At 41.1% G+C, this 25,191-nt stretch overlaps 1 protein-coding gene across 1 annotated transcript; it reads left to right on the top strand.

The window, feature by feature from the left end:
- Positions 1-365: 365 nt before the first annotated feature.
- On the top strand, positions 366-24,702 carry strn3 (striatin, calmodulin binding protein 3). Its single transcript, XM_007578130.2, has 16 exons — positions 366-974; positions 11,280-11,383; positions 12,012-12,085; positions 12,163-12,241; positions 12,516-12,677; positions 12,807-12,945; positions 13,970-14,105; positions 15,284-15,423; positions 15,720-15,898; positions 16,275-16,322; positions 17,484-17,605; positions 18,584-18,751; positions 19,406-19,546; positions 19,626-19,733; positions 20,626-20,712; positions 21,056-24,702. The coding sequence occupies exons 1-16, from the start codon at positions 714-716 to the stop codon at positions 21,223-21,225; spliced, it is 2,118 nt and encodes a 705-aa protein (XP_007578192.1). The 5' UTR covers positions 366-713; the 3' UTR covers positions 21,226-24,702.
- Positions 24,703-25,191: the final 489 nt, after the last annotated feature.

The following is a 25,191-nucleotide window of genomic DNA, read 5'->3' on the forward strand; positions in this document are numbered from 1 at the left end:
CTTCCTGCCTCTACAAAATCTCTGAAGAAATTTGTAAAATATGAGTAACAGCATTTAATTTCCTATTGGGATCCATACAATATATAAATTTGATACAGAAAAGCGGACTTTACATGAAATAAATATTTTTATTACAGCGTTCATATGTATTTACAACATTTTTGGATTCGTGTATGTATTTATCCACTATTGTGTGAAATAGTGGATAAATACTTCTGTGCTAAATATTTCTATAATCAAAATTGGGAAAAAGATGAAGGTGGTGAAATTTATATTTGTAAATATTAAATTAGATCAATTGCCAGTTTTAGCATTCATTCGAGTAAAAACAAAAATAATATGTTCACAGAAATTAAGATGTTTCTTATTGAGGCATGTTCAGGTGTACATTCCATACCAGCTAGGGGCAGTGTAGAACCTATTCGCTGGCTGCCCAAAGCCAGGAAAAATGTCAAAGACGAAGACGAGAATCCCGGTGGATGTACCATCATGCAGCGCGCTGGGTTCTTCCAGAGAACAGAGATGGCGGCCGGTTAGAGCTACACGTAAACACAGCATTTCCATTAAGCCGGACTCCCCGAAACGCTGAGGGGCAGCCAGCCTCACGCACCGCCGCGGTGACACCGCAGCAGTCACACGGGAGGTCCCCGGCGGACTCTTCGTGCAACCCGAGCAAATTTACAAACCCTACTTCCAAACAAAAACATTAAAACATGGACGAACACCCTGGAGGAGGTGCAGGAGGAGGAGCGGCCGCCCCGCGACAGCCACCTTCACCGCAGCAGCACCAGCAGGGCAGCAGCAGCAGCGGCGGTCCCCCTATCGGAGCAGTCATGGTCCCGCAGCAGAACGAAGACTTGCCCCGGCCACATCAGCAATACACTATTCCCGGGATCCTGCACTACATCCAACACGAGTGGGCCCGGTTCGAGATCGAGAGGGCACACTGGGAAGTGGAGAGGGCCGAACTCCAGGTTAGCGTCGTAGCTCCTTTCAGGCTAAACTCAGGCTATCCGCTCAGTTCCGAGTGGTCCCCTCTTTCTCCCTGTGGTGAGGTGGTCATAGGAGGAGACGTTTAAGAAGCGCTCAGCCCGTCATGGAGGGGTGAAGCCGGCTGGAGGGGTGGCAAACTAGAAAAAACACCAGCAGCTTGACTGGAGCTAAGCATTAGCAACACCCACCATGGATCAGTCTAGCTAACTGTAGCATTGCCTCAGTGAAGTGTTATTGTCCCGGTGAAGCTGCCTGTCTGTTCTTTAATTGAGCTGAGACAAGCTGAAGGTTGGATCTGGTGAACGAGGCCCGATGCCGGTCCCAGCTCATCTGGTCTGGTCAGTCAGAACAGCTGGCGGTGGTGGTCATGTTGAAACATCTCTAGGGCTGATAGGAGACCTCCAGCTTAAACCAGGCCAGCTTCGGGTGTCAGGAAGTTTTCAGTTCATAGCTTCAGGGATTATTGGAGTAATCAGATCAAGGACCTGCTACCAGGACTAAACGGTAAGGAGAGGCTGTCATCTTACTGCTACAGAGGAAAATGGTCATAAGAGAGAGATTCATTCTGTGACAACAATGAACTGATGGAGGATGTCTTAAACCTCTAAACACAGTCTTGTGATGGGAATCATTCATTCCCTTTATTGTTTGAATATTTTATTTCTTCTGTTGACTATATGAGATCATCAATAACTGCAACATTTATGACTCAGAACAGGATTGGATGCAGTTATCGCAGCTACACTGCTTCATGTTGCTGTTGTAGTGAAGTAGCTGATTTGAAAATGGTTTTCTTGTTGGAGCTGTGTTTGTTTTTTATGAGGCCGTCTGCAGGAATACATTTATAGCCAACAAAATTATTACTCACTTTTATCACATTAACAATCCCCCAAATTATTGTAATAAAAGTTTAGGTCTTTTTCAATGTAAATCAGAGTAGGTCAAAATGTTATGTCTCCACAGAACAAAGTGTCAGTTATCATTCAGCAGCCTGTTAGAAAGATTTCAGTCAAATTATACTCCATCTTATTTGTGTTTCATCCTAGCTGAGTGGTGACAGTCGCAGCCTAACTCTGAAACCATGTAGTTTATGGTTACACCTTGCAGCATTTCATAATGTTAACATTAATATTAGAAGTCTGTTTTTTGTGTCTCACATTTCAGGGATCTCCTTTGTCACTTTGATGTCAGCGCTTAGTTTTTTTCCCAGTGTTAGGTCTCTGTGATCATTCCTATCACAGCAAGGCTGCACTTTGTGGTGTGAAATAAAGTGGTGGTGAATAGAAGCAGTTGAAAATCACACACTTCCACACTTTGATAGTTTTGTGATTAAATTACCTGACAGTAGAGAGCATCTGTCCTGCCACTGACACTATCAGTCCTTCTGAAGGGAAAATTCCTTTCACACTCTTCATGGAAGGTGTTCCATGAGTGTTTTTTTTATTAAAAAATGTTTTTCTATTCATTCATATCCCTTTTTTGAGATCAGACACTGATGTAGGGCGAGAAGGCCTGGGTCATAATCTCCTTTATTCTCAGTGCTGTTCAGTTGGGTTGAGTTCAGGTCTCTCTGTAGAACAACCAGGCTTCTCTACATCAGATGTACTCCTCTGTTTCTTCATAGATCTTGCATTGTGCTTTGCTGCACTGCCGTGTTGGAACTAGGGGTTACATCAGGGGTTTATATTTTTTTAAAGTCAACATCAACATGATAAAAGTCAAGTGGACGTGAACCAATCGCTGTGATAGCACCAAGAAAAAAGGCATCACACAACTTAGAGGCTTTATTAGCTATATTCACAGCAAACACTGATTACAGCTGAAGCGATTAGACAGAAGCCTAATATGCAGAATAAAAAGAACTCCTTTGGCAGCAGCAAAGCAGTGACCTTCTGTCACTGTGGACCGAAAAGATGAGCCTGCAGGGGGACGCTGATCAGCTGGGTGGCTGAAAAAGAGTCTGACATGATGCCACATATTGCTCCGGTAGTTTTTGCCAGAGTTTGCAGAACACCTTTGATAAATGACTTCATATTTTTGCACAGTTCAAATTATCTGACAAATTCCGACTTAGTTTCTCATCTTTCATCTTCTTGGAAAAATCAGTTTTGTCACATGATGGTGACTAGTCAACGTGACGAGTAAAAAGTCACTTTGAGCAAAGAATCCATCGGTTGACTACTTGGTGCAATCATTAGTTGGAACAGTTGATTCCAACTGATTACAGACTAGTGGGGACAGGGGGATGAGCAGCACCACGCATTGAGTGTTTGACAGCGCTATGGCCCCCCTATCTCTGATTAGTTGTTTCTACTTAGCACTGAAAGAAGGTGGAGGGGTGCAATTCTTTTTATAATTTTTTTCCCCCACAGAATGTCTCATACCATACTGTCACGACATAGTTACAGTTTCAAATATCTAAATAAAAAACATTTTTATACAAGTTACATACCCCCGACCTGATGGCTGAGCCAAACTTTACTTATAGTCAGGCAAGTCCTGTTCTCCTACCAAACCCAGACCAGCTCCTTGGATTGGCAGACAGAGAAGCGTGATTTGTCACTGACATGGTGATATGGGGTGGACCGCTGCATCAGATGTTCTGCATTGCACTTAGTGATATAATCCTTGGATTGAGCTGTTGGGTCATGAATCTCTCCATGCACTCTTCTGGAGCTAATCTGAAGGCCACATCAAGTGTAGACGTCCAGCGTCTGCCTGTACAGAAAGTTTCCAGTTTATTTGTACAGAACATTTCAGCGACGACGCAGCGCAAAGTTCTTTACATCCTAAAACACAATACAGTCACTAATTATGAAACGAGTAATAAACATTGGATTTTGTCAAATATGTTGATTAATGTTCTGTTTACTGCTAATCAAAGGCAGCTCTAAGCAGATGGGCTTTTAGCCATGATTTAAAGGAACTCAGTGTTTCAGCTGTTGTGGAGATTTTGGACGTTAGTTCCAGAGGATTGTGTGCCTCATCCATGGCCCACCACCTAATGGCTGAGTTGTTGTTCCCACTCACTCCTTCTGTGTTTTAATACCACTAACAGCTGACTGTGGATAATTTAGACGTGAGGACATGTAATGGCTGGACTTGCTGCACATGTGGCTTCCTTTCACAGCAGCTCCCGGTTTGTGTGCTGAGCAGACTGCTGCAAGCAAATGTGGCCATAGATATGATTGGAACAGCTGGATTTAATGGCTGGGAGACTTCTGGCAAATTGAGAGTACTTTTAAAGCAGCATCTAATGCTTCATAGCATGAGCTCACATCGCTTCCATTTACATCATTAATGAAGATGGCCACTGGAGAAAAGCAAAGAACAGCATTCAACAGGACATGTGTGCATCGGGTCAGCTTGCGAAGTGGCAGAACTTTTCCAGGAACCTTCATTTGGAAGCCAAGTTGATGAATTTGGGAAATCTTTCAAAGTGGAAACTTTCATCAGGATTTATGGCATTTTCTGTCATTTCTAGGGATTGTTTAAATTGGGAATCACTAAAATAAAGTTTTTCATATCCAAACATAAATGTTTTGTTGCAGACACACGTCTATCTGACGTTACTCAGTGACATCAAAACTTTGTTTACTTTATTCCACAGATGAATCTGTGGCGTCTCTGGTCTTGTGCTCTTTCCTCATAAACGTGGTCTCAGCCGATTCCACGATTCTGGAAGTCCATGGATGTGACTGCAGAACGCTTGGTGCTCCTGCAGTGAGCAGGTTGCTTGCAGACTCCAGTCAACGTGTCAAACAGCATTGTGCCAAGAGTATTTCAGCTTCTCAAGCTGCGTTTTCTTATGAATGTTTTAGTTGCAAAAAAATCAGTGAATAAATTGTAGTTGCGTTCTACAGAAAAATCTGAAAATATTCAACTGTGAATAGGATCCACTGTACCACCAACTGTCACTAGTGGAAAACCCTCACAAGCGCCCAGAGCCGTGCTGAGAAGCTGCTAGTGGATAAGAGCCATTAGTGACTCCATGTTTTGGGAGAAGGGGCAGGGTCTGTGTGAAAGGAGGCTGTAATTAAACAGCTTGGCCTACTGGGCCCTGTGCTGACAGCCTGATCCCAGCTGAAAGCTAAAAGTAGACCAGCTCAAAATAACCGCAATACACACAACTTACAAACTAACTTATGCATTCAGTCATGGGAAAAGAAGGTATCTCTCTGTCATCTCTAGGGTTTTACTTTATAAGTAATCTCAACTTTACAATGTTCACAAATGATTTAATTATAACCTCTAGGACAAAACCACACACCACCATGTCACACTTCAGTACATAGGCCATTGCTTATAGTGACAATAAATTAATTGATTCACTCATTTAACAGAGTTAAAAGTTACCTTTCAGAAGGGGTCAAATATTCAACTTTCAGTCAAAAATGAAGAATCATTTCATGCCCTTTAACAATCCAGTTTTACACCACATTAAAACCGGTTTCTTTCATAGCAGTTAAGTATTTATATGAATTATGGGAATAACTAATTATAGAAACACTTATCTGAAAACATTGTAATACTCCATTTCTATTTTAACACAAATTAAAGATACTCCTTAATCTCAAATGGGAAATGAAATGTTGCTGTAATGTTAATTCAAGCAGGACTGAAGAAGCCTCTAACAGGCACTCTGCTGTCAGCCTCATGAAGACGATGCTCAGGATTGTCCATAATCTCAGAAGAAGAATCCTTCTTCGCATCATCATCTCCAGAGGTTCCACAGTCCAGAATCAGAACTAAATCTGAACCAGACCAGAACCAGCCTTCTTTATCAGGCTATTGAGTGTTTTTATGTTCCCAGCTCTGAGGCTGCTGAGACTGTTTATTATAAGCCTGGCGGGCCATCAGGCTTTACTTGCCCCACATCAGGCTAAGTGTCACTTGTTTGTTTTTAAATATGGTTATTGATACACCAATAACAGTGACTGTAAAGACGGTTTAAGCTAGGTTTATAGTTGACTGGGTGCGCTCCAATTGTGCCGTGGCTGTACCTGTCCATTGGCGTCACAGGCTATTATTTCCAAATTATGATGCCTGATCATGTACCTCTGATTTTTTTTGTAACTGTTAACATTTTTGAGACAAAACATGGTGGGCTGTTGATGGACTGCCCTAGTACCCCTACCACTGAGCTTAGCAGATTTTTCTAGAGGAAACCCTGTGCTGCCCCAGCAGATGATGTCTGAAGAGATGACACTCAACAACATACTTCTAGAAGATCTGCAGCATCTTGCTGCAAACCTTGAAGGATCTTAGTTTCCACAAGAAGTCCAGTTTGCTCTGCCCCTTCTTATAGACACTTCACTGTTGAGTTGGCAAATACCTGTCCAGTCTGAGGTATTTGCCTCAAACTGGACAGTCTGAGGTATTTTAACAGTTCAACCACCTTCACTTCTTTTCCCATGATGGAATTAATGTTTGACTTTTGGGAATCTACAATCATGTTGTTTTTTGTTCACATTCAAGATAAGATGATTGTATCCAAACCATAGTACAAAGTGGTCCACCAGCTCTCTTGTCCATCTCTGATTCACCCAACAACTGCAGACTTATCTGAGTATTTTTGTAGATGACAGGAGTCGGACTTGTGGTGGAAGTTCGTACTTCTTGACACCAGACCCGGTCGAACTATTTCAAAAAGAGTTCTGTGTGAAGTGTTGTGTGATTGGTCAGACATTTGCCATGTTTTATGTATAAATGCTCTCGCATAGAAATACCTTCATGTCTGCCTTCATTAAGGCGGGGGGGGTTGGGTGGGGGACTGAAAAATTCTAATTTGATTTTGTGCTTGTTTTACTTTACCTGCTCAGCAAACAAAGTAGTCTGGGTTTGTAGAAAAGGGATCTGTAAATGATTGTAAGACCCTAAGATCTGAAAACTAAAATGGGTCTCACACGTTGCCTTATTTCAAGAAAGACATACAGTGTCTTAGATATTTTGGAGGGTGGATTGTTATTTTCTAGGTGTATAAATTTATCTTTGGTCTATTTTCAGCAGCAGTAACATGATATGGACACTCTGTCTTTTAGAAGGCTCGCTGTATTTAGCGTTTTGAGGTGAGGATCATTTAATGAAAAGGCATACATACCCAAGTCGTCTGTAGAGTAAAAGTTCCTGAGTGTTAAGTATGTTTGAAACCTTAAAGGTCATTTTCTGAAGGCACATTTAAGCAGACAAATCAGCCTTATCAGAATGTATATTCCAATTTATTGAATATGATTGTATGCCATCCTCAAACTGTGGACATGATGCATGTCCATAAATGGCCCACAGACAATCATTATTCACAAAACCAGCATTTGGTGAGACATACATACATAAATTTCAAATGCAGTAAGTTGAAAAATACTCAATACCATATTTCATACTGCAGCAGCAGTTTTTGAAAGCATCAATATGATGATAGTTTAACTTCTTTAACTAAGACAAACTCATTAAGTAGGAGGGAATTTTTCCCTTATTTTGAGAAAATATTGAATGTATAAATGTTGCATCCATTTTTTGCAAATCAGTAGACAAGATGAACTTTCAGAGTCACATAAAGACAGTTACAAAGTTGGCCTTCTACCAGCAAGATCTAGAGAAACTCATCCATGTGTTTATCTTTAGTCGCATCGATTACTGCAACAGTGTCTTCACACATGAACCTAACAAATCAATCCTCCAGCTGCCACTGATCCAGAACGCTGCTGCTGGTATTCTGACTAAAACAAGGAAGTTAGAGAACTGTGAGAATAGACTTTAAAATACTGATGTGAGTTTATAAATCACTGAACAGTTTAGCAGCACAATATATTAAATATCTGCTGCTGTTGTATCAACCTTCCAGAACCTCTTAGGTCTTCTGGTTCTGGTTCTGGTTCTGCTCTGTGTCCAGAACCAGAACCAAACATGGAGGAGCAGCATTCATCTTCTATGCACCACAAATCTGGAACAAGCTTCCAGAAAACTGCAAAACAGCTGAAACACTGAGTTTCTTTTAAATGTAGACCAAAATTGATTTCTTTAGAACTACCTTTTGACTAATATAACTGGAAAATCAATTTATTTTAATCTTTATTCCAACATTTTATGAAGATGAATTTTGATGACATTTGACAAAATGTAGTGTTTCTCTATCATTTAAACCAGCTACAATTACCTTAGAGCTGAAATGTGCTGTACAAGGAACCTTGTCTATATCAACTTTGAGGAAATGAGTAACTTTGAATAATTTTTTTTTATTAATTGTATTGCAATTTTGATTATCTTGATAAACCTACAACATCCCACAGGTTAGTGTGAACCTAACCTGTGGCTTAACCTATTTGCCCCCTACTCTGCCCCTATGGGCCACCACAGCTGTGTGGCATTTTCACTCAGAGACCAGACACTGGTCAGTAATCCTCCGCTCGTCCCGTCCACCTCTGTGGTTTCACATCGAGCCCAGCAGACGTTGCCTCAGTCTTGAAAACTTGTGAAAGGACTGAAGTGTGTATTTGAGTGTTTTCATGATGGTGTTGTTCAGAGGAATGACCCTGATGACTCACGTCCTTACATAGCCTGCTCTGATTTATCAGCCTGGTAAATCTGGAACAGATGGCTCACTACATGTACAGACTACTTTGTCATGGTTGTCACCCCGCTGTTTGGATCCTACCTGTGCTGTGACGGTGCTTCACCCGTCTAAACACAGGGCACTGGTCAGGCTTTAATCTTGGTGAGTGTCATAGAGCTGCGCAGCGTCATTCCCCTGAAGCTGAGCTGGACCCAGGGCTGAAAAATGGACCAGAATGGAAACTGAGGTACCGTGTTTATTCAGAGGTGGAAAATGTTGAACTAACTTCTACTGAGTGCTGCACTGGAGCAGCTGGCATGCCTGCATAGTGTGAGCAGAAATATGAGGCTCCAAGTCATTATTACATTGTGCTGTCATCACACTGTGGTCCCCACCACTGCACACACCTACACACACACACACACACACACACACACAGATTTATTTGCCTTCATCCGTTTCTGTGTTAATACTAGCTCACCTTTGCAGGGCAAGAGCAAAATGACAACTTTGTGAATTATTCATTTCAGTATCAGTTCTATATCAGCTTTTTCTTCTTCAAAAGCAAACGGCTGCCATGTTCTCCCAGAATTCTGTGTAGGGATCTGGTTTCAGGATTCATGCTCTTATTGAGACAACAAGCTGGAGCCTCAAGCTGTTTTTTGTCAATATTCCTGTGGAAATATTTCTCTCTCCCTTGAATCAACAAGAGAAACTCTAAAGTTCATTAGAATGGATGAATTTTGTGTGTTCAGTTCTGTTGAAAAGCAAACAGGGTAAACGCATCGATTCCAGATTTCCTTCAAATCAAGTCCCAACTTGTGCTGAAAGATCCGTGGAGGACGTACATCTGGTACTTTACTTCACTTTGGCCACATTGATTCATTGATGATTTCTTTTTAATATAAAATGTCAGATTTTTCTTTAAAATGATGTTAATTCCAGTAACATACTCAGGATAGGTAGACAAGTAAAAAGGAGCAAAATATTCTGTTAAAAGTTTACTTTTTGTTTTTGATAATTATTGTTATATGTATGAAACAACTGTCTCTGTTGCATGAAAATTTGAGCAGATGTTATCTGATATTATTACCGTTATTGTCGATAACCAATATTTACTAAGATTATATATATTTTCTTACCCTTAAAAATAACAACTACACCAATGGTTTCACCTCTGCTTCAGTTAGACTTCCAACAATGCTTTACTGCATCACTGTCAAAATGAAATATCAACCGATACCGATGTCAGTGCTGACATACAGTGGATCCCTCTGTGGCAGTGGGTCCTTGAGGGCCGGTGTCCTGCATGTTTTAGCTCTTCCTGGTTTAACACTCCTGGATCAAATGATGGCTCATTTTAAGGCCTAAGATGATCATTGACATGACCGCTGCTCTATGGTCTCAGCTGCTCTGTTAAACAAGGTTTGAAACTGGGGCAAATGACAGGAAGCTGAACACATTGTTCTGTTTCATTATAAAACATGCTGGATGTGGAAAAGGTTTGAAACTTTCTAGAAATCTGGATTAAATGTTAACATTCTCTTCATAACATACACAGGCGACTAAAGGTACGACGCTAAAGACAGCTGCTCTCTCTCACACTGTGTGACATCAGCTGTTTGAGCTGTTTATGTTTAAGGAATAGGGTGATGACATCACATCCCTCAACAACTACCGGTTGGTCACTTTGCCTCTCCATTCTACCATTATGTGGTGCCAACAAATGGTTACGTTAGCATCCTGCTTTCCAAGCTTCCAGCAGCTCCATGAACTAGCTGAAGGCTCCTGCAGCTATGGAGAGCTAAAAGGGACAAAATTAATTAAATAAATTGTTAGTCATTAATTGAATGTACCCTGAAATAAATAAAATGTTTAAGTAATTTATTTGATAGACATTTTATTAGATGTCATTGAATCATTAAAATGCAAAATTATAAAAGCTGATGCATATAATTAATTAAATGGATATTATTTTATGCTTCCTGTTCCTGCAATACATTTCTGCACCATGCTATATTTTTATCTGCCAGGCTCATCTGTCAGAGCTGAAGGCGGAGCTAACACTGATCTGTTGAACTCATCTAGTTTAGCTTGATTCTTTTAAATCTATTTTGTAGAACTGTCACAAACCAAATAAATGTTTCATGTTTGCAAATATTTTGCTATTTCTTTGGAATAATGTAATGCAGGTTTGAAACGACTAAATGTCATATTTCTAGAGCTGGAGTGTTAATATGATCCTTGGTTTAACTTTTCCAAGAGTCAGGCTAAACTAGTGGAGTTCAATAGATCATTATTAGCCCCGCCCTCTCAATTCTGAATTAACTCTTTAAGGAACAATAACCATTAAATAATTACATTGATTTATCTGCCTTGGCTATTATAAAGTGGCATTTGAATACTTTAATGACTTATCTTACAACTTGTCTAGTAAATAAATAATTTAAATATTTAATTAAACATTTATTTATTTCATGATTTGTTTAATTAGTGATTTAATATGCATTTATTTATTTAGTTTTGTACCTTTTGGCCCTCCATAGGCATCTCTCTCTCTCATTTTCTATTGGGAAACTCCATTTCTTGGTCAGATGAAAATATTTAGAAAGCCACATCTGCCTGGGCTGTGACTAGTTTTAGCTTAGCTGTAGGGTGTGTGTCTGTCTGTGTTTGTGGATGTGTGTGGACAAAGTGTTTTGAACTGTGTTTGTGTTGTGTGTGTGTTTCTCTCCAGGCCAGGATAGCGTTCCTGCAGGGGGAGAGGAAGGGCCAGGAGAACCTGAAGAACGACCTGGTTAGGAGAATCAAAATGTTAGAATACGCTTTAAAGCAGGAAAGGTAAGAAACGGGTCTTAATGCTCTGCTTACTTTTCCAGTCTTACTATTACTCATATCGCTGCTAAGAGTTAGTATGTTTTTGATTCTGCCTTCACTGACTGACTCTGACAGACAGCAACTGTATTCATTTCTGGATCAGTGTAGAATTATTACATTAATGTCATCCTCTGTGCTTATCGATCAGTCGGCCCTGATTTCCTTCATTTTGGGAGCCTGATTGATACTGGCATGAGAAACCAAAGTTATCCATCGATCTTATCTTCATCCACAAAGGTCTGAAGATCAGTCTCTGTCACTTTGCTCTGCAGAGAGAGAGACTGCTTCAGATCACTCAGCCTTCCTGGTGTTGTCACTCTGGTTCTGGAGAAACCATTTAGATCCTGATGGATCGGTGATGTTGGCTCTTCCTCACAGGGCCAGGCTGCTTCGAGCAGCTTTTTACTCACAAATGAAATGATAACCTGACATTATTATTATGTTATATTTCCTCAAGTTATATGATGTCAAAATGTGTTTGATGAAAATATGGGAGTATATCTACATCTATGTGGAAATATTATCTGTAATCATTGTGTGTGACGGTAACATGACAGATTAATTAAGGTTATTCTTTGTTTCTCCTTCTCAGAGCAAAATACCACAAGTTAAAATATGGAACAGAGTTAAACCAAGGAGACATGAAGATGCCAATCTTTGAGTCAGGTAGGTGTTGCAGGAAGCTCAGCTCCAGCTGTGAACCTGACAGAAAGGCTCATCTTGTCTCTCTTCTCTCCTTGAAGACACCAAAGAGTCGGAGGTCTCTGCTGTCCCTGCCAACAGTCAGCTAATGTGGAAACAAGGCCGGCAGCTCCTCAGACAGTAAGACCCGTCCTTCAACCAAAGACCACGAGAGGATTTATGGAGAAACTATATGACAACATCCCCACCACAATGAGTCAATGAACTAAAATTAAATTTGCATTTTGTATTTCCGATATTGTGTAGGAAGTGCTTCAGTTCCTACATTAAAAATTCGTAGAATGTGCCAGTTTTTTATCCGATTAATCACCAGAACCATTGATTACTAAATTAGTCATTAGTTTCGGCCCTAGTTCAGCTCAGAATCCACTGTGATGTCATGTGTTGCGTTCAGGTACCTTCAGGAAGTGGGATACACAGACACCATCTTGGATGTTCGCACTCAGAGGGTTCGCTCTCTGCTCGGCCTGTCGGGTTCTGAGCAGAACGGATCGATGGAGAATAAGAACCTGCAGCACCTGATCAATGGAACGGAGCGCTGCAAAGAACCCAAGAGGTACACACACACACACACACACACACACACACACACTTCAACCAGGCCCTCCTGCACCAGCCATCCATCCTCACCTCACTGTTACCTGGTTCTCAGAGCATGAGGGGTTAAAGTGTTTGCTCTGTGCAGGATTCCAAATGACAATCTGGAGACGTTCAACTTCCTGGAAAACGCAGAGGACAGTGATGAGGAGGAGGACGAGGAAGGAGACCTGATGGATGACATCAGCTCCGACAAACAACACAGACCTAAAAAACACAAGCCTAACGTAAGGCAGCTGAACTTCCTCCTGTTGGGTTTTTATGACATATCATTTCTGCTGGATGTGGTTCCTAAGATGGCTGACAGCGATACCAGCTGCAACGCACCAACGGCTAAACACACTGACGGAAAAAAACAAATGCAAAGAAAAACGCTGCAATCACAGAAAAAAAAGCAAAAATCTACAATCATCAAAACAAATGCAAATGAAAAATGCTGCCACCATAAAATGCTGCAACCACAGGAAATAGGAACAAGGAGGAAAACGCTGCACATAGTAAAAACAATTTCTAGTATGAAATGCTGCAAATTCGCTCCACTGCAAAGCTCCACACCACTAGAGGGAGTCAAACAAATAATCTTTTGGGACCAGACCATAGACATACACATGTTTAAGGTAAATAAGGGACCATGATTTCATGGGAAGTCAAGAACAACTTCATGTCTTTTTGAAACAAGCAGTCTTTATGCAATATTCTAGGATGTCTATGGGGATAATTTTACCAACTCCAGACTCTATGGTGGCATATTAGGGCATTGAGAAAAAGAAGGAAGAGTCATCTTAAACCAAAAAACTAATTAATTTCTGAGTTTTAAGGCATATGTTTATTCTACCACGTTTTTCTCCATCTTCAATGGCCCCTAACACTCCATCGTAAGACTCCCCCTAGTGGTCTGGAGCGTTTCTGTTTTGTGGAGCAGCTTTCATATTTGTCTGATTTTTTTATCTTTTATTTCCTTTTTCTGTGTTTGCAGCATTTTTATTTGTTGTGTAAAGCTCTTTGCTTCTATTTTATGAGATTGCAACATTTTTATCAGCAGCATTTTTCCACTGATTTTGTGTTTTTGAACTCGTGGCACGTTTTGCATGTCAGCCTCCAAGGTTTTTTTTTCTAGAAAATTTCTGAGGTTAATCTCAATTTCAGAGATTTTTAGCAGAAATGTACAGTTCTTTTTTTCCTATCTCCCCGGGCCGTTGTATTTTCCTGATTCTGCCTCCTTCCTTTCTCTCTCTGCCTGGCATGGTGCAGATAGGAAACGAGGGCCTGGCATCAGAGGACGACGCAGACACAGAGGAAGCCCTGAAGGAGTTTGACTTCTTGGTGACAGCAGAGGATGGAGAGGGAGCTGGAGAAGCTCGCAGCTCTGGAGACGGGACGGAGTGGGGTGAGACCTGTAGGAAACGGTCAGCTGATTAACAGTTTAGATGCTCAAATCAAGTAACCTTGTAAAGAATCAAGAAAGACTGTTCTTCAGACCTTCATGTGTTATTGGCTTCAGTGACTTGAAGGCTGGTCCTGTAGTTTCTCTTAGATCTGCTGTCTAGAGCTGATGGGCTGTTTGTTTCTGCTCAGTAAAGTCAGACCTGTCTTCCCCTCAACAATGAGCTTCATTCCTGTAAACTAGATATTCTTTCATGTCACAGTCACTCTGTTGATCTGCTTCTCTGTAGACGTTCTGCACAACTGATGCCTTAAAGCTTACATTGTCTAATTTCATCTGTCAGAAACAGCTTAGTTTCCACCGTGAGGCTCCGAGTTGTCAGACTCGACTCTGAAGGACTTCCTGCTGATCAGAAAAGCTCCACAGCTCTGCTGGGTTTCATCTGTTTGACTGGAGCTCAGAGGAGCATCCAGAGCCTTCAGACAGCTTTTCTACAATATGACTCACTATTTTTATAGTTTGGCTGATACTCAATATGCAAACATTATATTTTTCAGATAAAAAAAGAAAAGAAAGTTGATCATTTTCCTTCCACTTCATAACTATACTCTACTTGCTGCCACATAAACAACAATGTGAACATTAAAGTTTGTGATTTTGATGTGAAAAACTATATCAAACTCTAGAGAGGCATGAAAACCTCTCTGTCTCTTTCCTAACTGCCTTGTTCAAATGAATCTGATAGAAAACAAATATGTACTCGCATGCTTATGATGATTTATGTCAATTTATTATAGAAGAAGATTAGGGTCACTAGAAAAATAAGAATTCTTACTTTAGTCTCAGAATTCTGACTTTAATCTTCTGAGATTAGACAGAATTCTTTCTTTTTCAGTGGACTAATCCTCTTCCGTACTTTATGTATGAGCCTTGAAAGCATGTCCAGAGTCGCATTAGTACATTTCCCAACATTGGTACATACAGTTTGCTGCTGAACATTGTTTTGCACATTAAACCTAATAATGAATATGTAGTTCTGTAATGGGTTCCCTTTGTCTGCAGCAGATGTTTTATTCGGTCCGTGTCCGTCTGAAGGTGCTGAAAGTTTCAGACGCTCCCTGTGATCCTGGAAGGACGCGGCTTTAGTTTCAACTCTTGTTGAATCGTTTTTCTCTTTACAGCGGAACCGCTACCGTTCCCCTCCGGTGGGGGGAAGTCCTTCCTGCTGGGGGGGCCGGACGACGTGCTGGAAAGCGTGTTGGGTTTGGGGGACCTGGCAGACCTCACCGTCACTAACGACGAGACGGACTTTGGCTACGATGTAAGAAAACCAGTTCAAGTTGTACTGGGAGAGAAAAATGTAATGGACAAAATCCCACTGTCCCTCTGCGTCCTTGTGTGTCCCTGTGTGTCCCTCTCTGTCCCTCTTTGTCCCTGTGTGTCCCTCTCTGTCCCTCTTTGTCCCTGTGTGTCCCTCTCTGTCCCTCTTCGTCCCTGTGTGTCCCTCTCTGTCCCTCTTCGTCCCTGTGTGTCCCNGTCCCTGTGTGTCCCTCTCTGTCCCTCTTCGTCCCTGTGTGTCCCTCTCTGTCCCTCTTCGTCCCTGTGTGTCCCCACCAGCTCTCGTCCAGTAAAGAGTCTGCGTTCAGGAAGACGTGGAACCCTAAGTACACGTTGCGGAGCCACTTCGATGGCGTCCGGGCGCTGGCGTTCCACCCCGTGGAGCCCTGCCTGGTCACCGTGTCTGAAGACCACACCCTGAAGCTGTGGAACCTCACCAAGACCGTCCCAGCTAAAAAGTATGCTGACTCAGCACACCTTTTCTCTACCGTCGTTCATAGTTACATCAGATGCAGGCTTTCTTTAACACAACTCGGTACAGGAGAATCATAAAGCTCATTCATTTCAGTCATTTAATCTAAACTCACACAAACTCATTTCACACAGCGATGATGTTTTGATCATTTTGACGTTTTTCTTTTAACGTTCCATTTATATCAGATGCAGCCAGCACTTTGTGAACAAACTGCATCTCTAGTCAGTTTCAGTTTTAGCAAATATGTAAAAACCACATTTTTTAAATAAAAGCATCACAGCTTTAAAAGCTCATTTAAGAAAAGGAGAGCAGCAGCCATGATGAGCCGAACACTGACCTGGATCTTCTCTCTGTTTCAGAAGTGCCTCTTTTGATGTGGAGCCCATCTACACATTCAGGGGTCACATGTAAGTATCCTCACTCCTATACAGACACACACGCGTGTTTTTGAGGCTTGTGGGGACGTTACTTTGACTTCCTTTTGTTTTCTACTACCTAACCCTTACCATCACATATCCAACCCGAAAACAGCATTCCCCCTCATGGGGACCAAGAAAATGTCCCCTCAAAAAGCAGTGGTTTTGAAGTGTTGACAAGCCAGGCTTTCTAAATTCTTCCACTTCACTCAAAAGCTCCAGCTGAATAAAACAGATTTGAGCCACAATCTGGAGAAGAGTATGGAGTTGGTTTTCAAGGTGTGGGTTAGGATGGAGAAAGAAAGCTGAAGTTTAGAACATCATGTTTGTGACTTTATTCCAGGTCTGGTCGTCAGCATGCATCCAGCCAGATCTCAGTAGAAATATCTGCAATAAGTTCACAGAGAACTTTTTTTATTCCTCCCTCAATATTGGCCCTAAAATGAACAAATAATAATTCTGCTTATTTCAGGAACTTGATCAATTCCCAGAGCATGATGCTGCCATCTCAGTTTTTTACTGGGGAAACTGTGTTGTTTCAGTGATGGTGTCCATTTATGTTAAATATTTTGTCTTGGAAACATTTGTTTTGTCAGATCATAACTCGCTCTCTGAGGTTTGGGATGGTTTCATCCAGACACTGAGATTTTCTTTCAGAGTTCTGGAAACAGATGGTCACATGTAGATCGCTGGCATTGTTTGGAAATATTCCTGCTGTTTCTTAAGTTTAATTAAATGGGACTTATGTCCACTTAAAGGTGAAAAAAATATTCTTGTGTATTACAGAAACCTGGGATTTTAATAAAAGCTTTGTTCCTCATTTTCACTGCAGGTTCTATTGTGTTTCTTGCATTTATATGAATTGTTTTCCATCTTATTGTTTGATTTTAACCAACTATTTTATGCTCAGTTTGTGATTATTTTTTTTAATAAAATTGTATTAGAAAGTTTTTAAAATATGAGAGAAAAAGGTTTCAATGGGTTAAAGTTTTGAACTTCATCAGAGTAACAGCAGAGATCTGCTGAAGAGATTCAACCTTCAAAGCAGAAGAATCCAGCCTGGTTGTTGAAAGATCACCATAACTTACCGTTATTAATTGAGAGTTTATTTCCTGAAGAATATTTTAATTTATTTCCGTCTTTTCCTTCCAGCGGCCCGGTTCTGTCCTTGGCGATGACCTCCAGCGGTGAGCAGTGTTTCAGTGGAGGCATCGACTCCACCATCCAGTGGTGGAACATCCCCAGCTCTAACGTCGACCCCTATGACACATACGGTACTGACGTGATCCACTGGATCACTGCCGATCAGCTCCCTGTTCTCTGCTCTTTCACATTTAGATCAGAAACTTTGGATTTCTGCACAATGTTGAGTGAAAAGTTTGACAGTCTGCCATCTTAGAAAACAGTTCTTATTGTTCTGATCTTCTTCAAGCTGCTTTCTGAGTCTTTAGATGAACTAAACACAACAGCTAACGATTACTTCAGGAATCAAGTAATCAATTATTCTGATAAAATCGAATAAAAAAGTTGCTACATTCTGGAGATATTTTTATTTAACCACTTAAGTCTTTTGTACAATATTAGAAATACATTAAAATGTGGTGATAAATAATTAAACTCCTGTTTTAAATAAGACTTATTTTACTGGCTAAAATGTAATAACAGCATTCCTTTAGTGAACTCTTGATCATTTGTATCAAAGGATGAATCAGCAGCTAAAAAATCCTTCTAATATGAACATGTGAGAAGCTCAGGCTGGATTGATCAATACAGTGTAGAGCTGATCTGTTGATTATATTTTGGATCAATTGATTACTAATTGGTCAGCAAAAGGTTATCTTTTATAGGATATTTGTTTTTACAGCATTTGAATCAGGTAAAGCTGAAACTGATTATTAAATTCAATAATCAATTCATCACAATTGATCCATTGAATCGTTTCAGCCTGAATGGAACATGAAAGCTTGATGAAGGTCCATCAGGACCAATCTGCAGCTCTGTGTGATGTCATCAGAAAACCTGAGATCAACTGTGTCTAAAAGCCTCCCAGCTTAAATCTGCAGCTTTTCTACATTGTTTTCTACAGACACATTGATTCATTAGTTCTAATGACCAGAAAGTTGGATACACTATTCTTTATTTAGCGAAGTCAGTGAAGAAACGGTTCAGATGGTGCCTTAAAGTGAAATCAGAAGTTAAGTTGTAGCAAAGCAAAAAATCCCTCCTATAGTTTCCTGTTGTGCTGCTGGCAGATTGCAGCGTCCTGGCGGGGTCGCTGCTGGGTCACGCTGACGGCGTGTGGGGATTGGCTTACAGCGGCATCAAGAACCGCCTCCTGTCCTGCTCTGCTGATGGAACCGTCAAGCTGTGGAATCCCGTGGAGAAAGACCCCTGCATCAGCACTTTCAACACAAACAATGGTGAGAGGCAGATTACACCAGATTACACTAGGAACGCACCGATTCACTTCTTTTCACTTCTGATACCGATATCAGAGGTTTAGTATCGGCCGATACCGATCTGATACACAAAAACAGCTGAACTGACTTAAAATGTTTCTTTTTTAAACACAGACATGTATCCTGAAATACAAATTAATCTGCTGACTCTGCACCAGAATAGCTAAATACACTGACAGCTTCACCAGCTAGTCAAACATGGAAAAACAACTTTCATTTGTTCAGTCAGTGCAGTTAGGAGTAGAACAGCCAATGGAAATTAAATAACAAAGAAACTGAAACTGATAAAAACAATAGGTTGACTATTTGGCCAGACATGTAAAAATAAACTGAAACAAACCAGAAAGAGCAATTATGAATTATAAATATAATGTAAAATATTTAATAAATCATGACTCAGAGCACAAAGCATAGAATTAGAATGAATAGATCTGCCTTTATGGTTCGGAAACATTGCCACAATACCCAATCTAGATTTTTTTCTAGATCAGGACCGATACAGATATTGATATTGGATCGGCACATCTTTAGATTATACCAGATTAATTATGAGTTCATCAGAACGGAGCAGGAAGTAACTGAGCAGAACTTCCTGCCTTGCTTCCCTCTCTGCAGAGCATGGAATCCCCACCGCCGTAGACTTTAACGGTTGTGACCCCGCCCACATGGTGGCGTCCTTTAACAATGGAGACGTGGCGATATACGACCTGGAAACGTCCCAGACTGCACTGGTGCTGAAGGGTCAAGGAGACAGCAGTAAGGTTCACTCTGGTCACTGACGTTCATCTCCATAACAACCTGTCACTGCTGACCTTTCCTCTCCTGCCCCGCTCAGCCGTCCCGGGTTTGAATCACATCAATAAAGTGGTGAGTCACCCCACGCTGCCCGTCACCATCACGGCTCATGAGGATCGCCACATCAAGTTCTTCGATAACAAGTCAGGTCAGTCTGCTGACCGCCGGGTTCCACCTGGAGCAACACAAACAGAGGGGATTTTATTGACTTATTTTTATTTTTTATCACTTTTATTATTTTGTCTTAATATACTTATTGTTCTATTATTATGACTTTTAACAATATTATTGCTCTCATCTTTTGTCAATTTATAAAGTGGGACACATACAGCTGCAGGAGAGAGGAACAGAATGTCACCATTTGTTTAAAAAAACCCTGAAAATTCCACACAGTCTGTAAACGCATCATGACTCACTGTCACATGACCAGCCTCTTTCTGTTCCTCCATTAGAAAGAAACGGCAGCAAGATGGAAATAAACATCAACCCAGTTTTATTTGACTGATAGAGAATGTTAAAGAATGACTAATATCATTACCACTGATATCAGTCACTAATGTTATATGTTATATAATTTAACACTGATATACATTCCTACTCCTAATATAAGGAATATAACAGATTTAATGAACTCAACAGGACTTCAAATTTAAAATGAAATGATTAATCCCAACTATACAGAAGATGTAATGTATACGATAGATCCTTTTTGTGTGCAGGAAGGATGACCTGCAGCAGTCTGTGTTGCATTTTATCTAAAGAGGCTTCTAACAGAAGACACTGTTTAATAATTCTCTCATAAAGAGGACACTCTGTTTTTTGTAGGTTTTTTTTTTTTTTTTAAATGAAATGTTGAAGAGATGTGATCTGCTCCAGCTTTCAGGCTGGCTGCTGGTAGCAGGGAGGCTAAAAAACACTTCACATTGTGATGGATGTGTCTCTAGAATAAATGGGTTTTACTAAAACTTGTGAGGTGAATTACTGTGACGTTACATAGATTAATTTTCAGCCCAATCTGAAGCAGTTTGTCCTCTGTGCAGGTAAAATGATCCACGCCATGGTGGCCCATCTGGACGCAGTGACCAGCCTGGCCGTGGATCCTAACGGGATCTACTTGATCTCTGGCAGTAAGTCTCCTAACGTCTCATAAAGCTCAGAGCGATTCCAGGTGTGAAACTGTTTCTAACAGAGTCTTTTTAAAATGGTTGGGCCCAGCAGGGTTGTGAAGCTGCTGGTGTGTTAAATGTGCTGAACTGCTGCAGAGTTAACAAGTGAACGTGTATAAATTAATGTCTGTTTAAAAAAGAAACATTTTAAGTTGATTCAGCAGTTTTTCTGTTTCGGCTTGGTATCGACCAATACTAAACCTAGTGGTACCGGTAGTGAAGTCAGTGGATCGGTCCGTTGCTGGAACCATGCGGAGTGAAGCGGTGGTTCGGTCGACAACATGTCTCCTCTCCTCCGCCTCAGGTCACGACTGCTCCCTGCGGCTCTGGAACCTGGACAGTAAAACGTGCGTGCAGGAGATCACGGCTCACCGTAAGAAGAGCGAAGAGGCCATCTACGACGTGACCTTTCACCCATCCAAAGCCTACATCGCCTCGGCCGGAGCCGACGCCCTGGCCAGGGTCTACGTATAGAGGAGAGGAGCAGCGCCGCGCCGCGGGCTCCTAGTCAGACGGAGCCAGGATTCAGGTCTGTTCACATCCATCTGAAGGCGGCAGCAGACTGAGACGCCCACACACACGCAGCCGCCCCGTGCCACCGCCGCCTTTGCCCACTGAATGGAGCACGTCTAATCTGGCTGATCAGCTCCCTCTCTACGGTGGCGTCCAGCAGGCTAACCACAGCCAGCCCGGCCTCCTCGTCATATTCAACTCTAGTGCAATCTCCACATGTAGACGTAGGAACGTTAAAGGAAAAATCCCCCCAAATGCAGCTGATGGGTGGAGCTGCTCCTTTCTGCTCACAGATTCCGTCCATCCCATGAACTCTTTGGCTCAGTCTCCATCACTGTTACTTCCTTATTTGTGCCATGGTCAAACATTGCATTATGGGATATTTAGTTTTAAAACATCCACTCACAGTAAGGCAGTCGGTAAATTAGTTTAAATGTCTAACAGTGATCTGTGTTTTCATCGTCTCAATGGTTCTCAAGTTCAAAGGATGAATTCTTTACATTTTACTGTTACAAGTGTAAGTGGCTGCAGCAAGACATCTGCAGTCAAAACGACCCTTTTGGTCCTTTCAGTTTTCCGTAGTGACAAAGTTTCACTTGGAAGAATCAAGTCTGAAATGATTAACTTTATTATTGCTTTCATATTATTCTGAGTGAAGGATAAAGTTCTCACTGCCTTTCAGACTCATTCAGCCTCAGGAGGTTTTACAGTGAGGCTTAGTGAACGTCTGCTGGGTTTAAGGTCAGCTACGTTTACTGAAGAGTCCATCTTCAGATAAAGTCAAGGCTCATCAAGCTGTCTTCTTAGAGAATAGAGAAATGATGAGGAAACGTGTCTGATCAGACCAACACCAGGGACAGATCTGGTTTAGTGATGCAGCAAGATTTCAACTGTTACTTCTGGTTTTACCAGTTCTTCACAACTTGGTATGTAGAAACTCAGTGTTTCGTCTTAAACAGTTCTGTCCTCTAACAGAACCTTCTGCTGATTTTTCATTCAGCCTGAAGAACCAAAGACTCTGACAGCAGGGATCATGAAGGGAGACGGATCTGAAGTTTTGAAATGGGCTTCTGTGGAGAGTAGGGACCAATAATATATTTACCAATATTTTTATATATATTTCCTACGTGTTTCAATCCCACGTAAAAGCAACTACAAGGTCTCTGTGACACTGCTCTAACTAAACTCCCCACAGTCCTGCACTGCTTCACTGTCACATGACTGAAAGAGGCCGACAGCGTTCTCCTGAAACACAAACAGCAACTAGACAGCAGGAAACATCAGTTATTAATCAGCCCAGTTTTATCGGACAGATACCGATATGATAAAAAGTGGCTAACATCAGCTGATATTGATACCAATATATTGTGCATCCCTAGTGGAGAGTTCCTAATCAGTAACCATTCTACCAGTCCATCTGACTGGTTGGGTCTTTACATAACTGTGCTTACATGATCTAACCAGTGGTTAGCCAGAAATATAATTCTGGTTTTAATCAAAGTGAAATGTTATTCCCAATCAAACTGTGTGAAAGCTTCACAATTTTAAGACACACTGCTGCAGAATTCAGTCAGCTAGCACTGAAATGCTGCAGCAGTGACTCAGTAATAAGAATATCATGCAACACTGAACAGTTTCTGATTAAGCTAATCAGCTGACACATTTTTGACCAAAATCATTTACCTTCAGCCCCTAGTGGGGCTGTTTTTAAAAAAACAAAGAACAAGTTGGCGGCTTCACAAGGAAACGCAAAGACACGTCCTGACTCTATATCAGGATTTCTACACCGTTTATTCTGCAGTTTATGAAGCAACATAAACTGCAGAACAAGAGAGATACTGAACGTTCTCCACTGCAGGGAAGATATTGACTACTCTCAACATAACCCCACTTCAAAAAGCAGATGGTTGTTTTCTGCTTCATCTGTTATTGACATCTTTATGAAACACTTAAAGTTCATGTGCTATTTCCTGTTTGTATGAGGACACTAGGAAAGCTCAGGCTGGAACTGACAGGTTGAGTTGCTGCTGCCCCTAGTGGTGTGGAGGTTCAGTTTAAAGAAGTTATCTTTGAGAAAAAAAATGCTAAAAATCCTTTTTTTGTCTTTTGTCAGCAATCTGTGACTGAACACTTGCCTTCACAGTGGTAAGCATTAAAGTGCATCAGTAGTGTGTAGAGGAGCCAGCAGGGGGTGCTATCATCTATCAGGACACTAAAGAAGCAGAAGTGCTACATGATCTGAACTAATCACAACAAATAAAGCCAGTTTGTTTAATGTTCATATCTAAAAGTTTGGGTAATTATTTTTCATGTAACTTTCTGAAGCTCAGCCTGAGAATCACTGAACCTGACAGACAAACGGGGGATTTTTCCTTTAAACCTACAGAGACAAAGTCTGGACTGAAGTGAACATCTGATGTTTGATCTCATGGTTTCTCTCCTTTTTTTTAAAAAAAGAAAAATATTTAAATGTGCTGATGTTGCCAGGAAAATGTTTTAGCAGCTGTACAGTTTTGAAGAAATTTAAATTAAGAAATGAAAAAAAAAACAAACAAAAAAAACATGAGTGAGTTTATGTGTTTGAAAACCTGCCGAACGATCACGGTTGGTGAAATGTCTGATGGTGTGTAAATCTGACGAGGGTGGAGCTGCTTGGACCGCCGAGCGCAGCCCTGCGTCTAAAGCTGAGTATTTTTGTTTGTGTGAAAGAAAAAAAAAAGGTCTAGTTTTTATAATCCTTTTTATAGAAATATTGTTACTGGAGCGGAGGAGCTGTCCTATCGGCCGTCCCAGCGCTCACAGATTAACTGTCGCTCGGTGACTCTAACTTCACTGCCACAGATTAAAGAGCTGAAGTCACACGGAGGAAAGGAGAACGGTTCAGATGAAACACACTGGATGGATGGTTTAATAAGAACCTAAACGTTATTGAAATCAGGTATGTAAGGAACAGACACAGGTCAGCACCATGTCATGCTGTTAGACAGCAGCTGCTCTCACACCGGTGTTATGACACCTCTGGTCCTGCTGGGAAGAATTAACGGCCGATTACAGCAGCAGAGCCAGAAATAATCTGCTGTTCTCATAGTTCAGAAAGAGAAATCAGATAAAATGAGTGTCGAGTCAAAGCTTTAGAAACTGGCCACCAAATCCAGATTCTCCCTCTGGAGCTGGAAAAATATCAGTCTGACCTAAAATACCTGATCTGATTATATAAATGGTAGAATGACGTTTCTTCTGACTTTTTACATCAAAAATGTCTGATATGGATCCAAACTGTAAACTCAATGTCTAAACCAGGGGTGTCCAAAGAGTGGCCCGAGGGCCACAAATGGCCCGAGGGCTGATTTTTGTGTGGATTGAGAATTTTTATTTTTAATCAGGGTAAAATTATTACCAACATAATTTTCCTATAATGGAAAATGTAAAGTGCAACATTCATTTTTACAACCAGGCCAGTATAATAAGCAGAACCTCGTTTATCCAGAGACTTTTACTTCCTGCTGAACCCAAATCATATTTTTGAAACTATTGACAATCATTTTGAGACACAAATCCTGTTCTGATTACAAACAATAAATTGTTCAATAAATCTGTCCAAAGCCCAAAGAATTGGGAAGCTGATGTCTTAATATAGCAAACGTGTAAAATCCTTTAAGTTTTGGATCTATGGTGAATAACATCTTTTTCCTGAAAGAAAAAAAAAATCTGACCACTTTATTTGTTGGACTTTAGTATTTCTTTTTTTATTTCTTGGCCTGTGATTACTTTTGAGAGAAGGTTTGGACGCCCCTGGTCTGAACCATTGAGTCTTTATTTCCGGTGTTGCTGATCCGACTGAAGTCGTTTTCCAGTGACGAGACGTTTAGTGACCCGCTCAGCCTGAACCCAGCTGTGGTTCTTCAGGGCCGACCGACTCCTCTTCCT

This window comes from Poecilia formosa, unplaced genomic scaffold (assembly GCF_000485575.1).
Source record: "Poecilia formosa unplaced genomic scaffold, Poecilia_formosa-5.1.2 Scaffold468, whole genome shotgun sequence".
NCBI lineage: Eukaryota > Metazoa > Chordata > Actinopteri > Cyprinodontiformes > Poeciliidae > Poecilia > Poecilia formosa.